The sequence below is a fragment of the Perognathus longimembris genome, chromosome 23, assembly GCF_023159225.1.
Source record: "Perognathus longimembris pacificus isolate PPM17 chromosome 23, ASM2315922v1, whole genome shotgun sequence".
Classification (NCBI taxonomy): domain Eukaryota; kingdom Metazoa; phylum Chordata; class Mammalia; order Rodentia; family Heteromyidae; genus Perognathus; species Perognathus longimembris.
Genome location: NC_063183.1, coordinates 19,689,293 through 19,715,471, shown reverse-complemented (window position 1 = coordinate 19,715,471; position 26,179 = coordinate 19,689,293). Strand labels below are relative to the sequence as shown.

The 26,179-nt window shown below is 36.7% G+C and overlaps 1 protein-coding gene across 7 annotated transcripts in view; it reads right to left on the bottom strand.

The window, feature by feature from the left end:
* The window catches only part of Herc1 (HECT and RLD domain containing E3 ubiquitin protein ligase family member 1), a 179,450-nt gene that overhangs the window by 75,290 nt on the left and 77,981 nt on the right, over positions 1–26,179 (bottom strand). For 6 of the 7 annotated variants that reach the window (XM_048332179.1, XM_048332182.1, XM_048332185.1 and 3 more), the window contains exons 24-35: positions 25,417–25,537; positions 22,843–22,894; positions 13,426–13,694; positions 11,865–12,080; positions 11,146–11,266; positions 10,676–10,913; positions 10,384–10,574; positions 8,318–8,473; positions 6,275–6,381; positions 5,699–5,809; positions 2,988–3,164; positions 771–1,010 (exon numbers count right to left, since the gene is read on the bottom strand). In XM_048332179.1, coding sequence (XP_048188136.1) covers positions 771–1,010; positions 2,988–3,164; positions 5,699–5,809; positions 6,275–6,381; positions 8,318–8,473; positions 10,384–10,574; positions 10,676–10,913; positions 11,146–11,266; positions 11,865–12,080; positions 13,426–13,694; positions 22,843–22,894; positions 25,417–25,537 — 1,999 coding nt within the window. The remainder of the gene's footprint in view (positions 1–770; positions 1,011–2,987; positions 3,165–5,698; positions 5,810–6,274; positions 6,382–8,317; positions 8,474–10,383; positions 10,575–10,675; positions 10,914–11,145; positions 11,267–11,864; positions 12,081–13,425; positions 13,695–22,842; positions 22,895–25,416; positions 25,538–26,179) is intronic. The other variant, XM_048332180.1, reaches the window with a different exon arrangement.

The window sequence follows — 26,179 nt, the reverse complement described above, 5'->3', positions numbered from 1 at the left end:
CAGTAGAGACCAAGTCTGTGAACACTGTATATGTGCTTGATACATTGTATATTGCATATGGGTCTACCTGACCTAGACAAGGGATGGGAAAACAGGTTGTAAGATATCACAAGAAATGTACACACTGCCCTACTATGTAACTGCACCCTCTTTGCACAGCACCTTGTAAAAAAATTTTATGTTCAATTAATAATAAAAAAAAATTAAAAAAAAATAAATAAAATTCAAAGCCCAGGGGTTGTGAATATAGTCTAGTGGTAGAGTGCTTGCCTTGCATACATGAAGTCGTGGGTTCAATTCCACAACACCACATATGTAAAAAAAAGTCAGAAGTAATGCTATGGCTCAAGTGGTAGAGTGCTAGCCTTGAGCACAAAGAAGCTAGGGACAGGGCTCAGGCTCTGAGTTCAAGCCCCAGGACTGGCAAAAATAAATAAATAAAGCAATTCAAAGGCCTAATGGGCTAGAACAAAAGTTACTAGAAGCAAATTTCAATTTATTGTTAACCAAAGACACTCTTCATACTAGATGATCCTAAGTTGATCATACTAGGTGATCCTATTTCAAAATCTTCCTGAGACTTTATTGCCTTTCTATTATTAATTTGGTAGAGAAAAAATATTTTAATAGTCAGAAAGTATGTTTTGAAAAAAGAGCACAAAACCAGATAATTTATAAGTTGGGGAGCTAGCAGTTGAACAACTGGTTTGAATGTAAATTTGAAAAAAAAAAAGGGGGGGGGGAATAGGGGGAATGCTTATGTACAGTACCTCTCCATTTTTCCCAAAGGAAATGGTCCTGGCTTCCATATCTAACACGCAGGTAATGAAATCTCCTTGAGTAAAGCTGGACAAGGTTAGAGTCTGTTCTCCATTGTGATAAAGGTTACCACTGTAGGCCCGATAGAGCCACATATCCGAGGTAGTGCGGTGGTTAAAGTCATGTACTGGCCAGCGAGAAACTCCAACACATGTGCCTTCATTACCTCTGTTTTCTTTCACAATGTAAAACTAAAATAAAAGTCATAAAGCACATTAATATTAAAAAATCTCTCATGTGCTATTAACTATACTAATCAGTATTAGGAAACATGTTTATAAATAATATTGATGCATTTATGAGGAATAGGTTAAGTTTCTTTTGCTCCTAAGTGGAAATAATGAAATAACTTCATCACTTTATAAAGATTTTTCAAAGAAATTTATTCTTTACCTTGTAGAACATTCAGAATAACCACTGAGTATGTATAACATTTAAAATAAACAATTTTATACCCAGTCAGCTCATTCAGAACATTCCAGATCATTAAAATTATCTCAGGAAAAGAAATACAGGATTTAGTGGCAGTAGTAATGTAAACTACTTAATTCTGTGTAAGATGAAAGCGACACCTAATTTTTTTTCTTTATAGGAAGTGTCTAAAGCTGCTAAGTAAAATGGCTCACTGTTTCCAGAACCAGTAATAATAACAATAACAAGTACTAAGATGACACAAAAGCCAATGTAAATTCACTTTGTGCTCAGGTACTGTGCAACATTGTTTATCAAACCCTTAAAAACAATTCGCTAAGTATGACTGTTACCCTAATTTACAAATGAGTAAACTGAAGCCAGAAAAAAATGAAAAGTCACCTGTAAAGAAAGATAAGGAAGTATGCCTATTTCTGAAAATTATTAATGGAGAGCTTCAATTCCTTACACTCAGATTTTTTAAATCTATTCTCATATAAGAGCTAAATGGTAGGCCTATCACTGATAATTTTACGAAGGACTCCTTCCAACCCTTACCTTTGATTAAAGGAGGCCAACTGCTAAACAGTTTCCTATTGTACAAAACTTTTCCTAAATCAATGTAAGTAATCACTAGATTGGAAAAAGTGAACAAACAATGTGGTTTATGCTAAATATCTGCTTTCCTTCTGAGTGTCTGGAATTTTGAGACATGTCAGAAAGAATAGATGACCCTTATCCAGTTTAAAAAAAAAAATTTGGGACTCTGAGTCTCTAATGGGTCTCTTCAGAAACATCATACATATGGTGCTTGCTGCATTTCTGTTGCTGGGGGACAACTGCTCATGGATGCGAGAGAACAGAAGGAAGATGCCACCTGTGTCTTTCCTTTATCATTCAACTTCATATCTTTTACACGTCATTATAAATCTCGGTCATAAGTACAACTATATCTCAAGTCCTATGTTCCTCCCAGTGAATCTCTGAATGTTAAGTGTGGCCATGGGACCCTTGAGACAGATGACAAGGGCTTATCTCTCTCTGAAGCGCTGGCTAAGGAGATAAATACTATTAAATACTGTTAAAATCACTATTAGTGTTAATAAGCCTGAATTTACTGTAGGCATCTCTTTTAATGTTTTCCTTTGGCCTTGAGCAAAAAACAATCAGCTAAGACAGCTGTTGGAACACCCCACAGTCACCCTGAAGAAGGTACATGTAACCAAAGCCACTTGGTGCCAAAGCACAACTCTGGCTCCAGAAGTCACTGTTTCAGTCAAGACTGTTTGAAGTACTTTGCACAAAACTTTTTGCCATCATGAACCTTAGTAAACTCCGTATGACCCTGCAGCTATTTTTACCCAGGCCAAAGAAAGAACACTGTCCCAATGGCTCTACCAAACGGGAAGAGAAAGGTTCCAAATATTGCCACAAAAAGGCTTTGGGTGGACCAAAGAATTAAAATTAGCTTATATTACTCTGTCTTCCTGGAGGATGGGAAATGATTCAAAAATACCTGAAAGTGAGCTTTGGGTAAACCACAATTACTACAAGTGCACTGCTCATTTCTCCAAGTGGGAGGGAAAAATGTTAAAGCAATTCCCAAGGTTACAGCAATGCTTTAGACTATAGAAGAAGAAAAAAAAGCAAAGAAAAGCAATGCTTCCGTCTTGACCTTTGCCTCTTACTGCTAAAGCACCCATCACTATTCCTGTCGATGCTAAGTTTACTATTAGAGGTTTGAATAATCAACGCACCTTCCATTGATAGCACCCAGAAGTTACTCCAGTTGATGCCAGTCCATATCCTTTTCCTCCACTGCCATGAGTTAAAATCTGTCCATTTTCCACGAGGCAACACTGAGCTTTTTCTGGATCAAAAGATACTTCTTGTATAGGAAGATTTTCATCTTCTTCTTCTAGCTCTCCTTGCTTCTACCAGAAAAGAAGCTGCATCAGTATTTAGGAGTAAACCAAATCTTTAATATATTGTGAGGCTTCTTGGTTTTATTCCATTTATAATAAGTACTTACAAATTATCAGTTACTATGCAAGGCAGTGAGAACAGAAGCTAAATAGAGCATGGTCCCTGACTACAAAGAGCTTATCATCTACTTAGGGGACATGGAAACAAATAATATAGTTATGCAGTGAGAAAATAACAGGGGCAATGTGATCAATATTGGAGAAGAATAAGTGTCTAACCATGCTTGAGAAGGGCAAAGGAAGCACTCAAATGAGGGTGATTTGCAAGGTGGGTCTTGAATGATGACATGGCATTGAGCAGATGGTCAAAGAAGAAAAAGGCACTTGAGGCAGTTTGTACACTGCTACACAATGAAGGGACAACAAAATTGTGATTTCAAGTCACTGCCAGCGATACAGAATGTCTGGATGATGAGAACAGTAGAAAACAACTCAAAGCGAAAAAGGAACACAATTATGGAAGTCCTTGTATGCTATACTAAGCTTTATACACTAAGGAATGCCTACATAGATAGATACTTTATCTACAACAGGAAGGAACAAATTTCTATATTTTTTTTTCCAAGAATGATGAGAAATTACTGGAATGGTTTAAGTGGGATCAGCCCAACTGTAAAAGAGGGCAACAATAGAAGCACACAGACAAGTTAGGAAAAATAACAGACTAAAATAAAAAATTAGAGAATCAAAAGCCTATAGAGCACCGGGTGCTGGGGGCTCATGCCTACAATCCTAGCTACTCGGGATACTGAGGTCTGAGGACCATTGTGCTTTGAAGACAGACCAGGCAGGAATGTTTGTGATACTCTTATCTCCAATTCACCACCAGAAAACCAGAAGTGGTGCTGTGGCTCAAGGTGGTAGAGGCTCTAGCCTTGAACAGAAAAAGCTAACAACAAAAAAAGCCTATAGACCCAATGTAGTTACTTGGAGTACAGAACAAGGAAGAAAGGTTGTGGCTGAGAAAAAAAAGAAGGGATCATGGAGTCAGACCACAGCATGCTCTGATACTTAAATGAAATAGAAAAAGAAAAACCATAAAGGAGAAGGAGAGGTCATTTCACTAAGATGGAAGGAAATACAGAAAAACTTGGAATCAAGAAAATCAAGGACATGGAATTCAAGTACTCTTTAGAAGGTACAATTAATGAACCCTAGTGGCTATGTGGGTGGGGCCATTAGAAGAATCTAGAACCCTAGGTCTAGATTAAGCTTTAGGAGATTAGGTGGATGGTGGAATTATCACTGAAAACTGAGACAGGAAGGAAAGGTGAAAGTTTTGATGCAGAGACACTGAGGTTGCAGTAAGATTGGAAGGCACTCCATGTAGATAAAAGGGTCATGGATATAGACAAGATGGCTGTAAAATTAAACAGAAGAAAATCAACATTTTGGAATGAAGCACCAAAGTACACCTACTTCCAGAGGGAACCAAGAACTCACAAAGGGTATGGCATACACACAGAGAAGAAAAGTAGTGTTTTGAAATCAATAGAGGATAAAGTTTCCCAATGGCCAATGAAGACATGCACAAAGATGCAGACAGTAGACCTACATCTCAAATCCTGTATCCAACACTGACTAAAAATAATTTGTAAGAAACTACTTCTATATTGAAGATGTTCATACTTTTATTATATAATAACAATTTGCATAGCACTTATACTGTATTAAGTATCAAAAATAATCTAGGGATGATCTAAAATATAAAAGGATATGAATAGGTTAAATGCAAATACCACACTATTTTATATAAGGATCTGGGGTGCTCACTTATTTTGGTATCATGGGGAGATACTGGAAATAATTCCCCATAGATAATGAGGAACAACTATACCTTATATTCATCAATTAACAACTCTCTTTATCATTTAATTTTGGTACCTCAATAGGCCTCCTCCTCATTACTTCTCATGGAGGTAAGAAAGATTATGCTCTTGAGAAACTTAGTAATGAAGGACAAAAGAGAAGATAAAGAAGTCTTCGTGGATAAAATGTGACTTGACCCGTGTCTCAATACAGTTCTGGAGCTAGAGGTGTGGCTCAAGAAGTAAAACACCAACCATAAGCAAGAAAGCCAAGCAAACTTAAGATTCACTGTATATCACCACAGGAAGGAAGGGAGGGGGGAGGGAGGGAGCAAGGGGGGAAGGGAAGGAGGGAGGGAGGGAGGGAGGGAGAGAGGGAGGGAGAAAGAGATGGAGCTAGAGGTGTGGCTCAAGTGGTAAAGCACCAGCCATAAGCAAGAAAGCCAAGCAAGCTCAAGATTCACTATATATGACCACAGAAAAGAAAGAAAGAGAGAGAGAGAGAGAGAGAGAGAGAAGGGGAAGGGGAAGGGGAGCAGGAGAGCAGGGGAACAGGGGAACAGGGGAGCAGGGGAGCAGGGGAGCAGGGGAGCAGGGGAGCAGGGGAGCAGGGGAGAAGGGGAGAACCAACCCACTGACCTACAGACCAACCAACCTTCTGGAAGAATCAAATACCTGTAATTTTATTTCTTGTTCTTTTTCTTTTATTTGAATGGCATGTTTGGCCTGAGCAATGGGAGTCTCCCACATACAATCCGATAGAAGGGAAAACAATCGTTCAACAACCTATTTTATGAAAAAAAAATGAAATTTATATAAAGTAATTTTTATGAAAGATATAGCATGGAACTAATATTAAGTCATAAATGAAATTTAAATATACCAGTGTCCAACAGCTACTTACGGTGGTTATAAATGAAATAATTAACCCACTACAAAGCATGATCCACTGTCATAGCTAAGGACTTCTGATTAGGCTGTATAACCTCACACATTTCTCTCTCTAGACATCCAACCTAGTAAGTAATTTCAGACTGATCTTTCCTCTTGACCTTACATGTATTCTTTATCCCTCTACTTCTCACATTTTATAACTTAATTTCTTTTTCCTTGCATTGAAAGCAATCAAATGAAAAGTATGCTACTGAATAAATAGAACATTTACAAGAAACTACATGTATTTAAGTTTAGATTTTGTGTGAATCATGTTGCAAATATAGAAAACCTTCTAGTAACTTTAAAAACATAAACCTGGGCCATTTGGTCATCTTCTACACCAGTTTCACAAGCTGGTAGCACAGCTTCAAGGACGTGAAGTGCAAGGAGTCTTGTTCTTAAGTTACCAACTAGAGGAATACCTTGGGAGGAAAGAGAAACACTTTTTATCATTAATATGACAAATTTTCAAAGTTTAAATAAACTCTTTGTTAAAATAAAATCTCTGAGGCTGCTAAGCATTTGTGAGTGGAATAAATGTCATTTTAAACCACAACCACATGATTTCTGGACCTATCTCACATGATTTCTGGACCTATCTTACAGCCACTAACCACATATTCATGTTTATGCTTCAGTTCCTATATACATATACACATACATATACATATGTTATGATTGGACAAGCAGTGTAATAACTACCAGTGCCAGGTATTGCACTATGTGTTTTACATGTGGTAATCCTCCTTATTAATCCTCACAGACCCTGAATTATATAGCTCCATTTAACTAATAGGAAACTAAGGTTTAGTGAGATTAATAATTTGACCAAAGATAAACAGCTTGATAAAGGCAGAACTTTAAATAGGTCTGTGAACTCTAAAGTTAATGCTTATTTTATACTCTCATTGGTTCTCCCTTGCTTGCCCCCCGTTTCACAGAAATTGTTAGGGTTAAATGAGAATAAAATGCGTATACTTTTCCAAAGTCAGCAAAGGTAGAAAGAGAACACAGATATATAAATATTTATATGTATACATATATAAATATAGATATATATGTAGAGGTATTCCTTTTATACACATAACTAATAAAACCAGATGTAAATAAAAATGAGTTTTCTTTTTGTTCTAAGAACTTAATATGATGTAAGCCTCACTTTAAAGTTATACTAGAAACAAATACTGTTAAAGTATATAGAGATTGTAAATATATACAATAAGCCATAACATGGCATGTTACATAGTGTTTTTGTTCATATTTAGAATACATTGGGGATGATGAAAAATTTCTGGAAATGTATAGTGATAAAAATGATACACTGTGAATAGACAATGTTAATTTTGTTATAAACATTTTATCAAAAAAAATTTTTAAAGACTAAGGACTGCCAGTACTCTATATAAACAGTCTAGACTTTTGGACAAAGAACCAGGAATTAAGCTCATTGCATAGGTATTATATAATCAGATAGGTATTATATAATCAGATGTCATAATCAAGGCAACAGAAATCCCATAATGATAAGTAAAAATGGACAAATTTAGATCTGTATCTTTTTTTTTTTTTTGGCCAGTCCTGGGCCTTGGACTCAGGGCCTGAGCACTGTCCCTGGCTTCTTCCCGCTCAAGGCTAGCACTCTGCCACTTGAGCCACAGCGCCGCTTCTGGCCGTTTTCTGTATATGTGGTGCTGGGGAATCAAACCTAGGGCCTCGTGTATCCGAGGCAGGCACTCTTGCCACTAGGCTATATCCCCAGCCCTAGATCTGTATCTTGACAATCCAAGAAATGAAGTTAGAACTATGAATTACCATATTAAATACACTCCCCAATTAATTTTAGAATATATTATTACTTGAACAAATAAGATCACATTTTCTAGATGAAACTCACAATTTTCTCCAGTGACACTTCTTTTTTTTTTTAAGTGGTACTAGGGCTCAAAGTCATGACCTTGTTGTGATTTTGCTTAGCTTTCTTGCTCATGCCTAATGCTCTGTATCACTTAAGCCACAGTTCCAGTCCAGCATTTTACTGATTTATTGGAGATAAAGTCTTGTCCTCTTCTGTTCAGGATGGCTCTGAACCATGATCCTCCAGGTCTCAGTTTTCCAAGTAGCTAGGATTACAGGTATGAGCCGCTAGCACCTGGCTCCAGTGCCACTTTCTATAGTTGCCTACCAATCTCCCAATTTTTACCCCTGAAATTGGAATTTTCTTTCAATAGGAAAAGTATTTAGGAAACAAAAAAGAAAAGCCTTGAAAAAGATCAAGTGCCTAATGTTGTTCAAGTCTGTCATTGTTTAATAAAATACATGTGAGATAAAAAATAAAACAAAGTCAAATGACATAAATACCTGAGGAACACTTCTGAGATGCTATATTTAGAAGCACCTCTGTCCACTTTGGTGAAGCCATTTTTGATTGAATGGCCTTTGAAGACACAACTCTGCGAAGAAAAACTAAAAAATCCCCTAGATGGAGTTCTGCTGCATGTTGTTTCCTGAGAGCAGCTGAAGAGTAAAGAGACAAGTCTACATTACAAGCAAAATTCAGTAAGCATCATCTTCCCTCATTGAGTTTACAATTGTACTCTGGTAGCACAAAGCTAATTCACAATCAGTAAAGTTTTCAGTAAAGTACTCACATCTGAAATTTTTGTTTGGTTTGGTTTGGTTTTGGGCCAGTCCTGAGGCCCTGAAACTCAGGGCCTGAGCACTGTCCCTGGCTTCTTTTTGCTCAAGGCTAGCACTATACCACTTGAGCCACAGCGCCACCTCTGGCCTTTTCTGTTTATGTGGTGCTAAGGAATTGAACCCAGGCCTTCATGCACACTAGGGAAGCACTCTTAACGCTAAGCCACATTCCCAGCCCTCATATTTGAAATTTTTAACAGAACAGAATGGGAAAAAGTTTAAACAAAACGAAACAAATGAAATCTCCTTCATGTGTCTGTACATAAGACTAAGCATGTTAGAATGTTTTGGGGGAGAATTTTGAGGGGGGGGTTGTGTTTTTTGCCAGTCCTGGGGCTTGAATTCAAGGCCTGGGTGCTATCCCTGAGCTTTATATGCTTAAAGCTAGAGCTCTACCACTTGAGCCAGAGTTCTACTTATAGCCTTTTACAGTGGTTAACTGGAGATAAGAGTCTCACTGGGACTATTCTGCCTGGGCTGGCTTTGAACTGTGACCCTCAGATTTCAACCTTCTGAGTAGCTAGGATTATAGTCATGAGCCACTGGTACACAGTGTTTTATCCATTTTTTTTAAACCCTCATTCTAGAAAGTAGTAGTTCCCTATTCCCATTGTAATAATCTACTAAAGTTTTGAGAAGGCCTGTGAGCCCCTAAAATTGTATAACAACATGAATATATGAATGTGGCTGACTAAAATGAACATTATTAATTATACTTTGTATCATCACTATTAATTACTTAAGTATCATCTCTTTTTTAAAAAAAGGACTTTTCTCACATCTTATAAAGAAATGTATCAGTCCCACAATCTGTAATACTAATATGATTTTTATTTAATTTCTAATATTATTATAATGCTCCATCATTGATATTAAATGAGCTTTTACTATATTGCAAACACTGTTCTACCTGCTTTACAGGTTTTAAATTATTTAAAATCTCACTATAATCTTCAGAGGTTGGTTCCAAAATTATCTTTATAAATGATGAAACTGGGCACTGAATGGTTAAAGTAACTTGTTCTCTCCCTCTATCCATATCCCTAATCCAGAAAGGGACTTAAGGGCTTCCAGAGGTGCTATGGTAATAATGCATAGGAGGTTCACAATCTTTTTTGAATACATGACCAGTTTTAGACCTCTATTCTCTTAATTGTATAAAAGATGTATGTAGTAGCTCAACTGTTCCAAGAATGAGTTCTGGGCTGGGGATACAGCCTAGTGGCAAGAGTGCCTGCCTCGGATACACGAGGCCCTAGGTTCGATTCCCCAGCACCACATATACAGAAAACAGCCAGAAGCGGCGCTGTGGCTCAAGTGGCAGAGTGCTAGCCTTGAGCGGGAAGAAGCCAGGGACAGTGTACTCAGGCCCTGAGTCCAAGGCCCAGGACTGGCAAAAAAAAAAAAAAGAATGAGTTCTACTAACAACAGTGATCTTTATGAAGCCATGAACAAATTATATATCAGTAACTAAAAGTTATAATGGCTAAAAATAATGGAAAATTTGGTTAGTCACTGGAGAACAGAATAGCCCAAGAAGTTGAGCTCTTCCAGTTATAGCTCAGTTCCCAAATATTAAAACAAATTTGGAGATAAAAAGGGGCATTTTTAAATGACGAAATAAAAATTTTCCATGTCTCATAACAATAAAGAAGTTACAGTTTTATATGCACACAATGAGGATTCGATATGCTTATAAGTAATGACAGAGAAAAAAAGCTTGATACCTCTGAAATCTTTTTTCTCAGTTTCTCCACCAGAGTCAACTTTTTTTTCTTCTTCACCTTCTTCTCCTTCCTCTTCTCCAAAAGAGGCCATAAGTAGTACACCAGTTTGAGACAACAAATTCTTCAACTGACTACAGAGTAGATCCAACAAGGATTGAACTACCTTGGGGCTTAGTTTATCAGCATACGTCCTACAGGGAAAAAAGGTATATGAACACAGAAGCACAAACACTTGAAAAAGGTAGAAACACTAGTTTCCAGACGGTTCTACCAAGATATGTGTAATACTGACCCTGTAGTGATGGCTAGAATCTGGAGCAACCTTGTACTGGCCACTTTCAAAGCTGTGCTAAGCTGGGAAACACCCGTCTTTGGCAACAGCTGCAGAGGTTGTCCCAACATGGTGTCTGTGCCACACAACTGTGACAATACATTTAACAAGCCGGTGGAAACTGCCAAGGAAACATCCACTGGTTGATAATGAACACTGAGGGCAAAAACTGTCACCAAAAGGAGACGCTGCTGGGCTTCTAAAAAATAAGAGAGTAATGGGTGAAAATCTTCTTTGAAGTAAATATCTATCAAAACAAGTTCTTCTCCAAAACATCAATCGTAATATTGAATACGAATCTGTTTGCAAATATTTGCTCTTTATCTGTCTGTTGGTCTTCTAATATTAAACATACAATTTAGAATATTACCTACCATAACCTCAGGCCAAAGTGCATCCTGCATCTCATAGTCCCTGGGTCAGTTACTTACCAATGTGATGCTTATTTGCTTGCAGGGCTCTCTCCAGGGTAGCAGATAACTGTTGATAAATCTTATGCACAGCAACCTGGATTTCAATCTGAATATTTCTCTTAGCTGCTCTGATCCCATCCTAAATTACACAGAAATATTAACTTTTTATATTAGCAATGAGTTTTTTTATTTTAGCTAAAGGAAGCAGTAACAGTTTATCATTCATTTATGCTTACGACCCTCTAGTAGTTTTTAAATTATTATATGAAATTTAAAAATGGAAGGTTTTTAAGCTGCTTGAAAATTCTTTGTTCTGTATAATCCTCTCCTTCCCCAAACAACTTTCTTCTATAAATACAGACATAGAGATAGGCTTTTCAAAAACAAATTATGAAAGGGATTAGAGAAACTAAGCAAAATAATCACATTTAAAATGTAAACTCTTGAAACCTGTCTTTCCAACTTTAAGCCTTATTTTAACTCAGATTGAGTTCTAGTCTATCTGACTAAGGATTAATAAAATGAGACAGAAAAAAAATCTAAAAGCAAAATAGTACTAGGGCTCACCTAATTCCAGCTGTGCTTAGAAAAACCTGACCAATGAGAAATATTAAAAAGTAATTCTAAAGTCTTTATATTTTTAAACCTCAATTATGATTGCTACAAAATTTCACATTATTAAACTGGCTTTATAAAAAGATTGTTCATATCTGAATATAGTGCAAGGTGTCACCTACCTGATAGTGATGCAATCGGCCACTCTCTCCTTTGGCTCCTGTATGTCCAACAGTGCCCAAACCAAAACACCCTGCTAGAAACTGCAGTCTTACAGAGGTGAGCAGTGTGGATGACTGAAAGCCTGAACTGGACCGGCTTCCTGCCAGTGAGATGCTACCTTTTTCCTCCATCCCAGACAACAGGACGAGGATCTGGTGAAGTGCCTCTAAACGAAGCTTGAGGGGGGGAAAAAAAATCACTTTAGAGTTTGTTATTGAACTCAGATATAGAAGAATTATGTATGCTACTTAGACAATATATTATTCAGCACAAAGAAAATTCTGACAATTCCTAGTAACCTATCCTTTAAGATAAATACTACTTAAATAAAACAAAGTATCTTAAAATTCATTAACATACTTTAAGATAAAAGAAGCTTCAGAGTATAATGGGAAGAGTATTAGGCTTGAGTGTCAGTTTGAAGAGTGACTGAGATTGAACACATGCACTTGAAGCATGTGTTCTTACCACTGAGCTAAACTTCCAGTCCCATTTGAATGTTAAGAGACTGGCATCAAGGCCAACTCTTTTACATCCTGAATTATCTTGGTAATGTCATTGAACTTCTTGAGCCCTAGTTTCTTCAAGTGTAGTCACTTCTATGGGGTCCTAGTCCAAACTATAGATTTAATCTAAATTGAACAAATGGGTCAAAAATAGGAGCTCTGAGGGGAGATCTCTATAGTTAGCCAATGTTGCCCTAATTTATACAGGCAAGGAAAGAGTGATTGGTTAGATTATCTTGCTCAAAGAAATGAGCATGTGGGGAGGCACAGAAATGGAGGGACAAAGGGTAAGTAAATGCAGAAATGGTACTCACTGGACACTGTTGAAAATGAACTATACAACTTATGAGTGGGGATGGGAGGGGAAAACTGGGAGAGAGGGAGGAAAGGGAGGACATTGTCCAAAAAGAAATCTATGCTTTACCTGACTTCTACAACATAATCCCTCTGAACATTACCTCTAATAATTTTAATTTTTTAATAAAAAAAACTTTTAAAAAAGAAATGAGTATTTGGTGCAGTGAAAATAAAATATCATGCTGTTAAAGAAGCTGATGCAGAGGCTAGGAATGTGGTTTTATGGTAGAGTGCTTGCCTAGCATACTTCATGAAGCCTTAGGTTTGATTCCTCAGTACCACATAAACAGAAAAGGCAAGAAGAAACTCAGGAGAGTGCCCAGACCCTGAGTTTAAGCGGAGAGGGAGAGGGAGAGGGAGAGGGAGAGGGAGAGGGAGAGGGAGTGACAGAGAGACAGAGAGAGACAGAGACAGGGGAGGGGAGGAGGAGGAGGAAAAGGAGGGGGGAGGAGGGAGGAGGAGGAGGGGGGAGAAGGAGGGGGAGGGGGAGGGGAGGGGGAGGAGGGGGGAGGGAGGAGCTGCCGCCACCAATGCCAAAAGCTTAAGGGGATAAAAGGCAGGAAGAATAGAAAAAGGGAAAGTTTTTACTAAAATTATACACACAGTGGTTCAGTTTAAGTTACCAGAGTCTCACGAGGCATAAATCTCAAAGACTTACTTCTGCCCTTAACTGCTGCTGTTCCATTGCAATGATGGAGGCCTGTGGACTGGTAGACATGCTTTCCTCTGGTTCTTTAAAACCTGGGGCATTCCCCACATCTCCACTCACAAAGCTGACAACATTTTCAATCAATGTGTGAACTCCCAATGATTTGGTAAGGTCAAAATCAGATTCAAAGGAGTAAGAGGAGTTGTATAGCCAGTCTCTGCTTTGTTTCAGGCGTGCCCAGGAGTCGCTTAGGAGTTCCAATTGACTATGAATGGGACCTATACACAAATAGAACAAACACCATCAATGGCAACCAAGTAGAACATACATTATCAAACTAGATGAGGGCTGAGAGCAGCTACCATACCAACTGGTGAAAAATGTTTGAATAAAGCATGCATTAAGTGAGTTTGAGCAAAATGCTTTGATTAAAAACAAAAAACAAAAACTTAAGCAATGTAAGAAAATAAAGGTAAAAGCCCTGTTGATGTATCAGTGTCTCTGGAAGCGCTTTAGCAACACACTGCCACAAGAAAAAGAAAGGCAGAAGCTGCTTTCAAAATGCTTAACTTAAAAGGCTCTGCAATATTAAATCAATTCTCACTTAGGAACAAAAAGAAACTAGGCACTTAGGACCCTGCTGATAAGATTTACTCCAAACAGGATTTTATCTAACTTAACATTATCATTGCAAAGGTTAAATCAAGACCACACAAAATGTCTACATATCTGCAATGAAACATTAAATGAATATAGAAGGGCAAGTAAACTTACACAAAAAGAAGATAAACATTACTCTTTGGGTATTACTGTGTCATGTGCATATCTACTGCACATGGTGAAACTGCCATATATAGAGAAAAGCAAAGTTCCACAAACAAGAATATGCAGATTTGGTATAAAATGGGACCTATGTCAAAATTACCATTGACTAAATAGAGTATCATTAGATTTGCCAATGAGTATTTTAAAGCTAAAATCTTCATGTTAAACATCATGCTTTAGTACAAGAACAAATGTTCAGGTTGTATGCGAAGATTAGCAAATATATGTATATGTCCAAGTCTTGCACGCTTTGGTCTTTAAATAATTTCAGGCACTTGTTTGATTAAACATAGTTCTTGGGTCATGATCTGGTCCATGCATGGCCCACTATTGCATTTAAATAGTTAATATTTGTGAACACACTGACAATAACTTCTGTGTATTTGTTTCTCTATGTCATCTTTTCTTAGCTCTTCCTACCTAAGGTTTTATTGTCCTGAAGTCTAGGTTTATCACTACTTGTAGCTCTTTCTTTTACTAATGTTGGATTTTTTTTTCTCTTATTTGTATTCTTTTGTTTTTTGTTTTGTTTTGTTTTGTTTTTTGCTAGTCCTGGAGTTGGGCCCTGTCCCTGAGCTCTTTTTTGCTCAAGGCTAGCACTCTACAACTTGAGCCACAGCTCCACTTCTGGCTTTTTCTCTGTTTATGTAGTACTGAGAGATCGACCCCAGGGCTTCATGCATGCCAGGTAAGCACTCTACCGCTAAGCCACCTTCCCAGCTCTCTTATTTGTATTCTTTTTTTTTTTTTTTTTGCCAGTCCTGGGGCTTTGGACTGAGCACGGTCCCTGGCTTCTTTTTGCTCAAGGCTAGCACTCTGCCACTTGAGCCACAGCGCCACTTCTGGCCATTTTCTGTATATGTGATGCTGGGGAATTGAACCCAGGGCTTCTTGTATATGAGGCAAGCACTCTTTGCCACTAGGCCATATCCCTAGCCCCCTTATTTGTATTCTTAAGACAAATAATGTTTAGTTTGGGCCATTTTTTACTTTCTAAAAGAAATATCATTTTATGTAATCATTTTGAATATACTCTTTTCATTCAATATAATATTGCTAATATTCAAATTACTATATGTAGCAAAGGTTTACTTGTCTGACTGATATATACAAAACTGACTGAATATAGAAAACTTTTCTATTAGGAATACATTGTAAGGTAACCAACAAAAGATACACAAAGACTTTTCTGGTAAAGTTTGGAAAGATGAGTACATAAACAATGTTCACAGAGGGAAAAAAAAAAGACCTAACAGATCGTGAACTTATAATCTTATTTTTAATCACTACATTGATGTGAATTAAATCTCAGTACTCTTAAATTAGACATGTCTAATACTAGATAAGGAGCTAATATTATGAGTTAACTATTATAAAATACTAACAAAATAACTTAAAATGGTGACTATGGTCTAACTGCCTTCTATATTTTAGCAAGAAATTTAAAGATTAAAAATATTTAATTTCAGTCTCACTGAACATTAAAAGTAACTATCATATAAAACAGTTTCTCATATAATATAAAAAGAGCAAAAGTACAAAAAAAGTTGCAGATGCATTAAATGTAAAATATTTAAAAATAAAGCAGAGACAAAACAAAAAATTCTAATTTTTTTCTTTAAGGAGCCCAAACCCAGAAGCTATATTTACAGCCTTACAAATGAGTTTCTGGTTTTGTTCACTGAGCTTGTTTTATTCAACAATAAAATTTCAGAATAAAGCTTCTTTTCCCATTAGTATAAATTACTTTTTGTTGTTGTTAGGTTCTTTTGGTGATACTGGGGTTTGTATTCAGGGTCTCATACTTGCAAAGCAGGTGCTCTATCATTTGAGTCACAATTTCAACCCTTATTCTTAGATTATTTGAATAAAGTCTCATTTTTTGCCTGGACTGGTCTGGAATTCAGTCTTCCTTGTTTATGCTTCTCATGTATCAGGGATGATAGATACACATCACTACATTCGGTTTTTTATTGGTTGAGAAGGGATCATATGAAGTTATTTGTTTGCCTGAGCTAGCCTTGAACTGTGATCATATTTCAACTTCTTGGATAGCTGGGATTTTAGGCATGAGTCACCACACCTGAATATGTACATTACTTCTGAAGACAAACAACAAATAGGTAATGTCTAGTATTAGAACCACAGAAGTAAAAGTAACCTTCAAGAATATTTACTTCAATTTTCAACTGAGAAAACACAAGTTGAAACAAATCAATTTATGAGATTAATAACACTGTAATTCCTCAATTTTATGGAAAATAGTCTTATAAGTTGTTATTAACTCAAAAAGCATTGATCCATAGAAATTTCAATTGCTGGGTTACATGAAAGTTCAATTTAATCATCAATTCACTGAGAGTAAATTGCCTTCATAAATACCAAAATAATCTATAGGCTAACTGGCCAGGCCCCAAACTAAATTCTCTCTGGAATTTAAAGCACCAAGCAGCAAACTTTTCTGCAAAGTGAGGTCAGACAGTAAATATTTTAGGCTTTTGGGGGCATAGATCTCTATCATAACTATCCAATTATGTTGTTACAGTATGAAGCAGTCACAGGTTAATACATAAACAAGTGAGTATGGCTGGCTATGTTCCTCACTCACAAAAGTAGATGGAAGGCCAACTCAGCCTACTAGTTATAGTTTGCCAACCTTTAAGTTAAAAGATGAAAACTGTTAGGTGAATGACTCAAACAAAATGTCATATGAATCAAATACAAGAAAAGTACCATATAAAGCATTTTATAAAAAGTATTCAGATAAATAAAACAATTTTCACCAAAATATTTAGTCTGACAAAAGTACTTTGAAACACATAAACTAAAATGTATGGAAATGGAATATATAAAAGAATTTTAATCTAGTAACATAATAACCTAGTAGCTTTAGTTCTGTATCATTTTAGTTATTATGGAAATTATATCTGAAAAGGATATCAAAATCTTCTACAAAGTAAATGAGAATAAGCCCATTTCTTAATATTAGTTCACTCACCTACTATGTTAAAAATATAGTCTGACAGACATTTTTATATTGTTTACTTGTCCTTATAATTTTGGTTCTTAGATGAAGTTTTCAAAATGAACATGGCAGAGCTGCAATACATACTTTATAAACTATAAAATATGTAGGCAAGCTAGAAGGGGAAAAAAATTAAACATGCCATCATGTACTTGCTTGAAGCTCTTCTTTTTTCTGGGGCTCAACTGGCCAAAAAGGAGTAAATACACTACCACATGAGAATCAGAAGACAAAAGGAGAAATTTGATATAGGAGAAGACAACATTTACATTTGTTCTGATTTATGAAATCTAATTTGAAATGCATAATAAAATAGCATTTCACTCATACATGTCATACCATGAAACACACATATTGATAAATGTTTCCAGTATTATGTTAGCAATAAAACCCTAATATATTTAAGGGCCTTAAAAGGCGAACAAAGCATACTTGATTAATAGGATTTAACTAAGTTTCTTAAATTTTTTGATACTGTACCATTTTTCACTACAACAGCTTCAGCATAAATATGAAAATTAAAATCAAGTATCTGCAAAAATTCTGTCTTTCCATGAAATATCAGCTAGGTTCTACACAACTATAGCAAATCTTGTAAATATATATCGAAATATCAAATGCCAACATATTTTGACAAGTTTTATCAAGAATCTTGATAGATTTATAAAAATTAAATTCATATTTATAAAGTGCTTAAATAATGACCACCACACAGTATGTAGTTTATAAGTCTTTAAGAACCTTGAATTTCATATTGTCTGTAAGATATTAAATGGAAAAATACCTTTTTTTAGTTTTCTCATGCTTTTTGTTTGCTTGGTTGATATGGGGTCTTGTTCTGTTGCCCACCCTGGCCCCAATCTCTTGGGTTCATGCAGTTCCAGGAGGTGGGACTGTAGGAACCTAGCCTAGAATTTAACACTAATGCCTCTGAAACACTGAGCACATAGGTCAAGTCAATGGTTATTTGTTCACATTGTTCTGCTTCTTCATTACTTAGAGCAATTGTGAAACATAAGCAGGAGTGAGGGGAGAAAAGGGAGCAGCCATGCCTCAACAGCATAAATCTTCATAACCAATGGCAAATACTGAGGCTACACAAATAAGCCCTTTAAAGGAGTTGTCTTTGGAAGCATGCTAATACCAATTGTCATTTTTATGCATATTTACTTTTCCATATGCAGGATATAATTAAACCTCACCATCTCTCCCTCCTCCACACAAGAGCCATGTGAGGGGAAAAAATTTACATTTCCTCCTTCAATACTGGAAGAGGTAAGAAGCACAGGAGAGTCTTACTTGGCCTAGACATGTGTCTTTGGGACTCAAGTCGAAATCAGGACATCTAACAATTTGGCCCCAACAGTCTTAGGTACATCTGCCTGATTGGAGATATGCAAATTATAGTTTACAGAATATCATTCATATTGACAAATAAGGAAAAAATAAGGCTTATTTTAAAACAAAACAAATAAAAGTCCCCATTGTGGTCAAAGGGTAATAACTACATATACAAATATTTTTAAATTCCTTTCAAAATGTAACTTCCTAAATGTATTTTCTTTTCTTTCTTTTGGTTGGTTGTGGGGCCTGAACTCGGACTGGGCGCTGCCTCTGAGCTCTTCAGCTCAAAGTAGTGCTCTACCACTTGAGCAACAGAGCCCCTCCTGGTTTTCTTGTGGTTAGCTGGAGATAAGAGTCTCAGGGACTTTCCTGCCAGGGCTGGCTTTGAAACTTGAGCCTCAGATCTCAGCCTCCTCCATAGCTAAGATTACAGGTGTGAAACATCTATTACAATAAGAAAGCTAAAAAACTGTAATTTTTATGTTAACTATAGATTTTTATGAAATTGAAAAATATTTCTTGCTAACCTTTCTAAAATACTAACACACTTTCTAGTCACCCATCCTAGGAACAAAGTCATTGGGAACATTAAAATGAGATGATTACTACAATTAGTTGGTTTCACATTAAATGGCAAGATGAAAATTTGACTCCATTGATTCCCAACTAGGTAATTAAAAGAAAGTTTAAAACTTTTCCTGAAGAAGGGTGTGGGAGGGGCTGGATTTTTGGTGTGGTTTGTTGTTGTTGTTGTTGTTGTTTGTGGACTGAGGTTTCCTAGTGTAAGCAGATCATTAATGATCCAGAGTGTGGAAGATCAGGGAGGGGAGAGTTCTGGAAGTGGCTTCAGTCTCACTGAACTGAAAACACTGGCATTTGCCAGATGCAGGGCTCTTTGTGGAGCTACCCAGAGAGGAAAATGAAGCTGCCAGTGCCTCTCTTGCTACCATACTGGCTTTCAGAGACACTCTTACTTCATGGTGGGGGAGCTGGTCTCAGAATTGAGTAATGGAACCTGCACCATGCACTCCACAAAGCTTATTAACCCCTTAACTATCCCAGGGGTGGGTGTGGTTATGTACACACACATATGTGTGCAAGTGTCTATGAGAAAGCTGCCTAGGCTGTCTTTGTTATGTGTAAATAGGCCTATTGGATCTTTATTTTTGATTAATTCTGATTCTTTTGGGTTTGTTTTCTAAGGAACTGTAATGAACAAATGTCAGGATTACCCAATACCAAATAAAGATATTGTAATTTTCAAAGAAAACTTTTCCTATGAGGTTCACCATTGTGTTTCTATTTTCAAGAAAGTTCCAGTAAGTTCACAGACATTGTTATTGCTTTGAGCAGTGAAAAGATGATCTGTCCATTAATTTAAGATTAATATCTGGACCCATTTATATTTATTTAGAGGCAAAACTGTGGGAAATTTACATAGGCAACTCTAATTCAAAGATAAGGATGATATCCCATTTTTTTCAAAAGATACTAATTTGCTACATGCTAATACAGTTAACAGGGGTTAAATTTCAAATTTATATTTCTATAAACAGTACAAAGATTTGAAAGAAGATAATATATTTAGTAGTAGACTATTATTTACAGGCTCTAAAACCGAAAGTTAGGGCCCCTGTCCTACTCAACAAGTCTGCTGTCATTTTCTCTCTAGTATAAAATGGAACTATTAACAAGTCATTGGAGTAAAGCAAAATTAGGAAACGTTTCTAAGTTAAGAGAGTTATCAGCTTTCAAAACTACTAAAATAATACAATTTATTTCTTTGGCATCACAAATATCCTGTAATCTATTTTTAGACTTGAGCACTTTTGATGTGACAATCTTAAAAAAATCTATCAATGAAGAAAGTACCAGCTCTGGTCATTATTAAACATGCATATATTCTCTGTATTCTAGTTGCAATTAAGTGAATATTGCAAAATTTTAGTCTAATGGAAATTTTTTCTTCTGAGTTACATAAATGAAAATAAAAAATTGTGTGTGTGTTCCTCTCATTCCTCAGGTTTTTCCTCTTTTTTTTTTTTGGTCAGTCCTGGGTCTTGGACTCAGGGCCTGAGCACTGTCCCTGGCTTCTCTTATTCTTTTATTTATTTATTTAAGTGCTCAAGGCTAGCACTCTGCCACTTGGGCCACAGCGCCACTTCCAGCCGTGTGTGTGTGTGTGTGTGTGTGTGTGTGTGTGCGCGCGCGCGCGTGTGTGTTGCTGAGGATGGAACCCAGGGCTTCATGGATGCAAGGCAAGCACTCCACTAGGCTACATTCCTAGCCCCTTCAAGAAATCTAACATTCTGCCATGGAAGCCACCAAAAGAAAAATTTCATTTTGGAAAAAAGATTCAATATCATGGAATAAATTCTTCTTCACACAAGCTTTTAGAGAACTGACTTAATGGCCATTTTTAACAGTCTACATTTTCACAACGACAGTATAAATGGCTTTAAATTAAAGTGCTACTTAGCAGAAAATAATACTTAAGAGAGTGTTTGGTTATCATTGGATTTATATTACCTCAAATGGCTGTTCTTTTCCTCTGTTTACATTGATGAGATAACTGATGTTCACTAAGAATTTCTCACAAAAAGCTCTTAACATTACGAAAGTGTTTCTTGTGGAAAAGGTTTTCTTTTTTGTTTTAAATAATCAGTTCATATATTACATGCTTTATGGTTTTTTCTTTTATTTATTAATTAAATTTTGTTGACAAGGTGTTGTGCAAAAGGGGTACAGTTATATAATAGGGCAGTGTGCACATTTCTTGTGATATCTTACACCTCGTTTTTCTTTCCCTTCACTAGATCAGGTAGGCATATATACAATACCCAGTGTACCAAAAACATATACAGTAGCCACATGGCATACGCCAAAGGAAATTCACCTAGAACTTTAAATATAATGTCAACAATAGAGCTTGCTTATCCTTGTCTTATATGATCATACATATATAGCTTTTGAGCTAATGTGATTCACTGAGGGGTCTATTTTAGACCTTTTTATGTTTAGTAGTTGTTTGGTTTTAGTTACATAATGTAAGGTCGCTGGCCCAAACCTGTGGGAAATACCATTTGACAAGGAGTTTTTTGTTTTGCAGACCTGGTCTCTAGTGTCCGTCCCTCCCCCCACCCCCACCCCCTTGACAGTCATATATCAAGGAGACCATGCCCCTTTGTTTTCTGTGTTCTAGGCTTGTCTCGCTCAACATTATTTGTTCAAGTTCTGACTATTTCCCTGCGAATACCAATATTTTATCATTTCTATTCTCTAATTACATGCTTCATGTTAAGAAGCCAAAGTGGGGTGAGTAAAGCTCAAAACTTTCTGTTTGAAATTGTGTGTGTATGTGTGTGCATGTGTGTGTGTGTATGGAAGCTGGAAGTGCAAAGAGAAGTCCTCTGTACCACCATTTTAAGTACAATAACTCCTGTGAGTCGAATAAAAGAAGAAAAATTATGGAAATGGTAACATCTCTGTAAAATACCTTAATAACAATAAAATTATTTATTTTAATAAAATTATATATCCTAATATAATTTTATGTAGTGAATATTTTAGACATTAAAGTTTTTTTTTTTTTTTTTGGCCAGTCCTGGGCCTTGGACTCAGGGCCTGAGCACTGTCCCTGGCTTCTTCCCGCTCAAGGCTAGCACTCTGCCACTTGAGCCACAGCGCCGCTTCTGGCCGTTTTCTGTATATGTGGTGCTGAGGAATCGAACCTAGGGCCTCGTGTATCCGAGGCAGGCACTCTTGCCACTAGGCTATATCCCCAGCCCCAAAGTTATTTTTTAATATGGAAAATTATGAACACAGCCACCTGCCACACCAATGGAAGCTACTGTTTCTGGAATTCCATAGAACTTTTAATAAGTATACTCTTTTTTTTTTTTAATAGATTTTATTTCCCCCCCAGAACTGAGGACCAAACTTGGGGCCTTGCAGTTGCCAGGCAGGCGCTCTTCCACTGAGCTAAAACCCCAGCCCCATAAGTATACTCTTATAAAACAAACATACACAAAAATGAGAAGCAGAACCAATTATTAACTCAATAAAATAACAATTCCAGATTTTAAAGGTCATGTTTTAAAGATGATCTTCCTTTTAATAGTTCTAAAAAAAATTCTTATTCTCAACAATTACATTTCAGATTGAAATATATAGGTTTAAAAAGCCATAACTACCTAATTGAAACAGATATTTAATATTTTCTTAATACTTGCCTCTCTTTCTATGAGATGATGCCAAATCCAAATCAACATTTCGTCTGCCACTCTATTAAAAGCAAAAAACAAAGTTTAGCTGAAAACTGTACTTTAATACTACAATGTAAAGTATTAGAATAAAAAGTAATGCATGTATTTATAACAAAGTCATACTTATTCACAGTCAATTCAGACTAACAACAAAATGTGTATAAATATACAATAAAAACAGCTATGAGAAAACATTCACATGCATCTTTGGAGACATGAACTCACACAGAAGCTAAGATGCAGAAGGTTTTCATTGTTGTTACGTACTCTTTCTGGAATCTTAGTCTTTCATTTTCCAGTTAGTCTGACCTTTTAATAATATACTCTCTGAATACCAAAGTCCTTAGCAACATTCCACTTCACAAAATTCCTGCTCTGTCCTCATCATCATTTTCCTCTTTTCAAAACTTGCACTAGTTGGGGCTGGGGATATGGCCTAGTGGCAAGAGTGCCTGCCTCATATACATGAGGCCCTGGGTTCGATTCCCCAGCACCACATATACAGAAAATGGCCAGAAGTGGCGCTGTGGCTCAAGTGGCAGAGTGCTAGCCTTGAGCAAAAAAAGAAGCCAGGGACAGTGCTCAGGCCCTGAGTCCAAGCCCCAGGACTGGCCAAAAAAAAAAAAAAAAACTTGCACTAGCCATGACTAGGTATTTAGAGAAGATAATGTGTTGTGATGAATCCATAACGGAAAAAAAAGCTCAGGAACAGTGCTCCAGGCCCTGATTTCAAGCCCTGGAATTGGCAGTCAATCAATCAATCAATCAATCAATACTTAAAGAAAGGTATAGCGTTATGAACTGGTGGCTCATGCCTATAATCCTAACTATTCAATAGGCTGAGATCTGAAGATCATAGTTTAAAGCCAGCCTGGGCAGGAAAGTCTATGAGACTCATCTTCAATTAACCATCAAAAAGCTTTAAGATCTGTGGGTCAAGTGATAGAGTGCTATGTTTGAGCAAACAAATGTTAAGGGGCAGCATCCTGTCCCTGGACTTAGTCTACCCCAAAAAAGGTACAGTAGAGATGAAAAATTAAAAACAATATAATACAGTGATACTTTCTTGAAGATTCTATTCAACTTTCCTCAGATGAGGATTCTTTTATGCATTGAAGTTTCTTTCAAACAATACCTTGGTGCCATGTTATACCTTTAAAAATATTTTATCACTTAATTTATAAAATAGAGGAATGTCAGAATGGAAATTGGGGAATATATATCAATCAGTCCAAAAATATTTCTGTTAAGAGTTTTCACACATCTCTTCAGTAGTAAACTTAGAACAAGAAGCCATATCAGACATATTGTTTCCTTGAAGTGCTGGGGATGGAACTCAGAGCAATAAGCATGCTAGGCAAGTGCTCTAACCCAGCACTATTTTTATATATAGATGGTAAAGCCTATAATGCACGTGTGCGCACACACACAAACACACATACACACCCATGTCACTAAGCCCAGAGAGGTTGTACCATACAGAATATCACACAGGAGACTAGGTAAAATGATAAGCCAGCTATCATGATAGTACAAGTCTCTAAAGCTCCTTACAAGAAGCAATTTAAAAAACTTTTCACTCTATATTTAAGTAGTTACCTTACCTTACTTCTTTCTTTTTATAAAAATAAATCAGCACCTTACTCAATTATAATTTATCCTAAATGCCTGTAGTCTATGTTTTGAGCCTTTTCTGGTAGGTAACTAAGATCTGCTAAGTGAAGAGATATAAACAGCTAATATCTGAGAAGAGATACAAACAGCTTTTCATTTTAGATATATTATTCTAGTGAAACGTGGGAGATGAAGACAAGACGGGGTAAAGGGGTACCATTTAGAGACTTCTGCATAAATCAGGCAAAGACAAAAAAGTCTGGAAGACAGCAGTGGTAGAAAGATAGAGAGTACATTATTAGAAAGATTAAAGGTAAAATTTTCAAGACTTGACTAATTGGATGAGGAGTAAGGGGTGACAAAAAGAGGGGATAAGAAAAAAAAGAGTAAAGAATGATTGCAGGCCACACACTAGTAGCTCACACCTGTGATCCTAGCTACTCAGGAGGCTGAGATCTGAAGATCACAGTTCAAAGCCAGCCCAGGCAGCAAAGTTCATGAGATTCTTATCTCCAATTAACTGCCAGAAAACCAGAAGTGGTGATGTGGCTCAAAGTGGTAGAGTATTAGCCTTAAATAAAAGAGCTCAAAGACAGTGCCCAGGCCTTGAGTTCAAGCCCCATGACCAACAACAATAACAAAAAGAATAATCCCAGGTTTCCTGCTTAGGTAATAAACAGACTACATATTAAAATGGAGAATATAAAGAAAAAAAGTCTGAAAGATGAATTCACTTTTTTGGATAGCCTAAGATTGGAGTAACCTAACCTATTTGCTTCAAGGAGGCATACATATGAATTCAGAGCCTAGGAAGAAGTCAGGGCAAAAAAGATAAATCATAAACGAAGAAATAATGTGCACACATGCCTGTGAATGTGTGCATGTGTGTTAAAACTGGCAAATATACATGCAAATAAGAATACCTACCAGCACATAACCCTCTTCATCAGATTCAGGCTGAGACAAATCAGACTCGCTCCTCGATTTGATCAGTCTATAACTTGGACTTGCATGGACTAGCCGGTTCTCTGCAGTAAGACTTTCACTCCTGTCTCCACATGCACAAAGGAAAATTGTTTGATTTGGAGGTGTTAGTGAACACAACATGGAATGGAACTAGTAACACAGATATGTACACATTGGCTAGTAATTATATCTGCTGATGGGAAATCTTGTCTAAGTATAAAACCTTTTTAAATTACATCAAAATAACCTTTTGGGCCAAGCACCTGTGGCTCATACCACTAGTCCTACCTATTCAGGGGGGCAGAAACCAGGAAGATTGAGGTTCCAGGCCACTGTGGGCAAAAAAGTTCCCAAGTTCAACAGAAAAAGTTGGGTATAGGTTGGGCATAGTAGCATAGTCCATTGTCTGTCCTCCTAACTACAATGGAAAGAATAAATAGGAGGTTGGAGGACCGGGCTTGCCTAGGCAAAAAGCAACACTTTATTCAAACAAACAATAACAAGAGCAAAAAAAATAGAACACTATACTACCCAGCAAGCACAAAGACCAAAGACCCAAGTTCAAGCTCCAGCATCACACACAAACACATATACACACACACACACATACACATACACACACACACACATCTTATGCCACTAAATTAGAGATGAAAATACATTTCAACTGCTACTATTCATATGTATGAAAAACTGTTTCCTCATATAATCAGAAGTTTATATT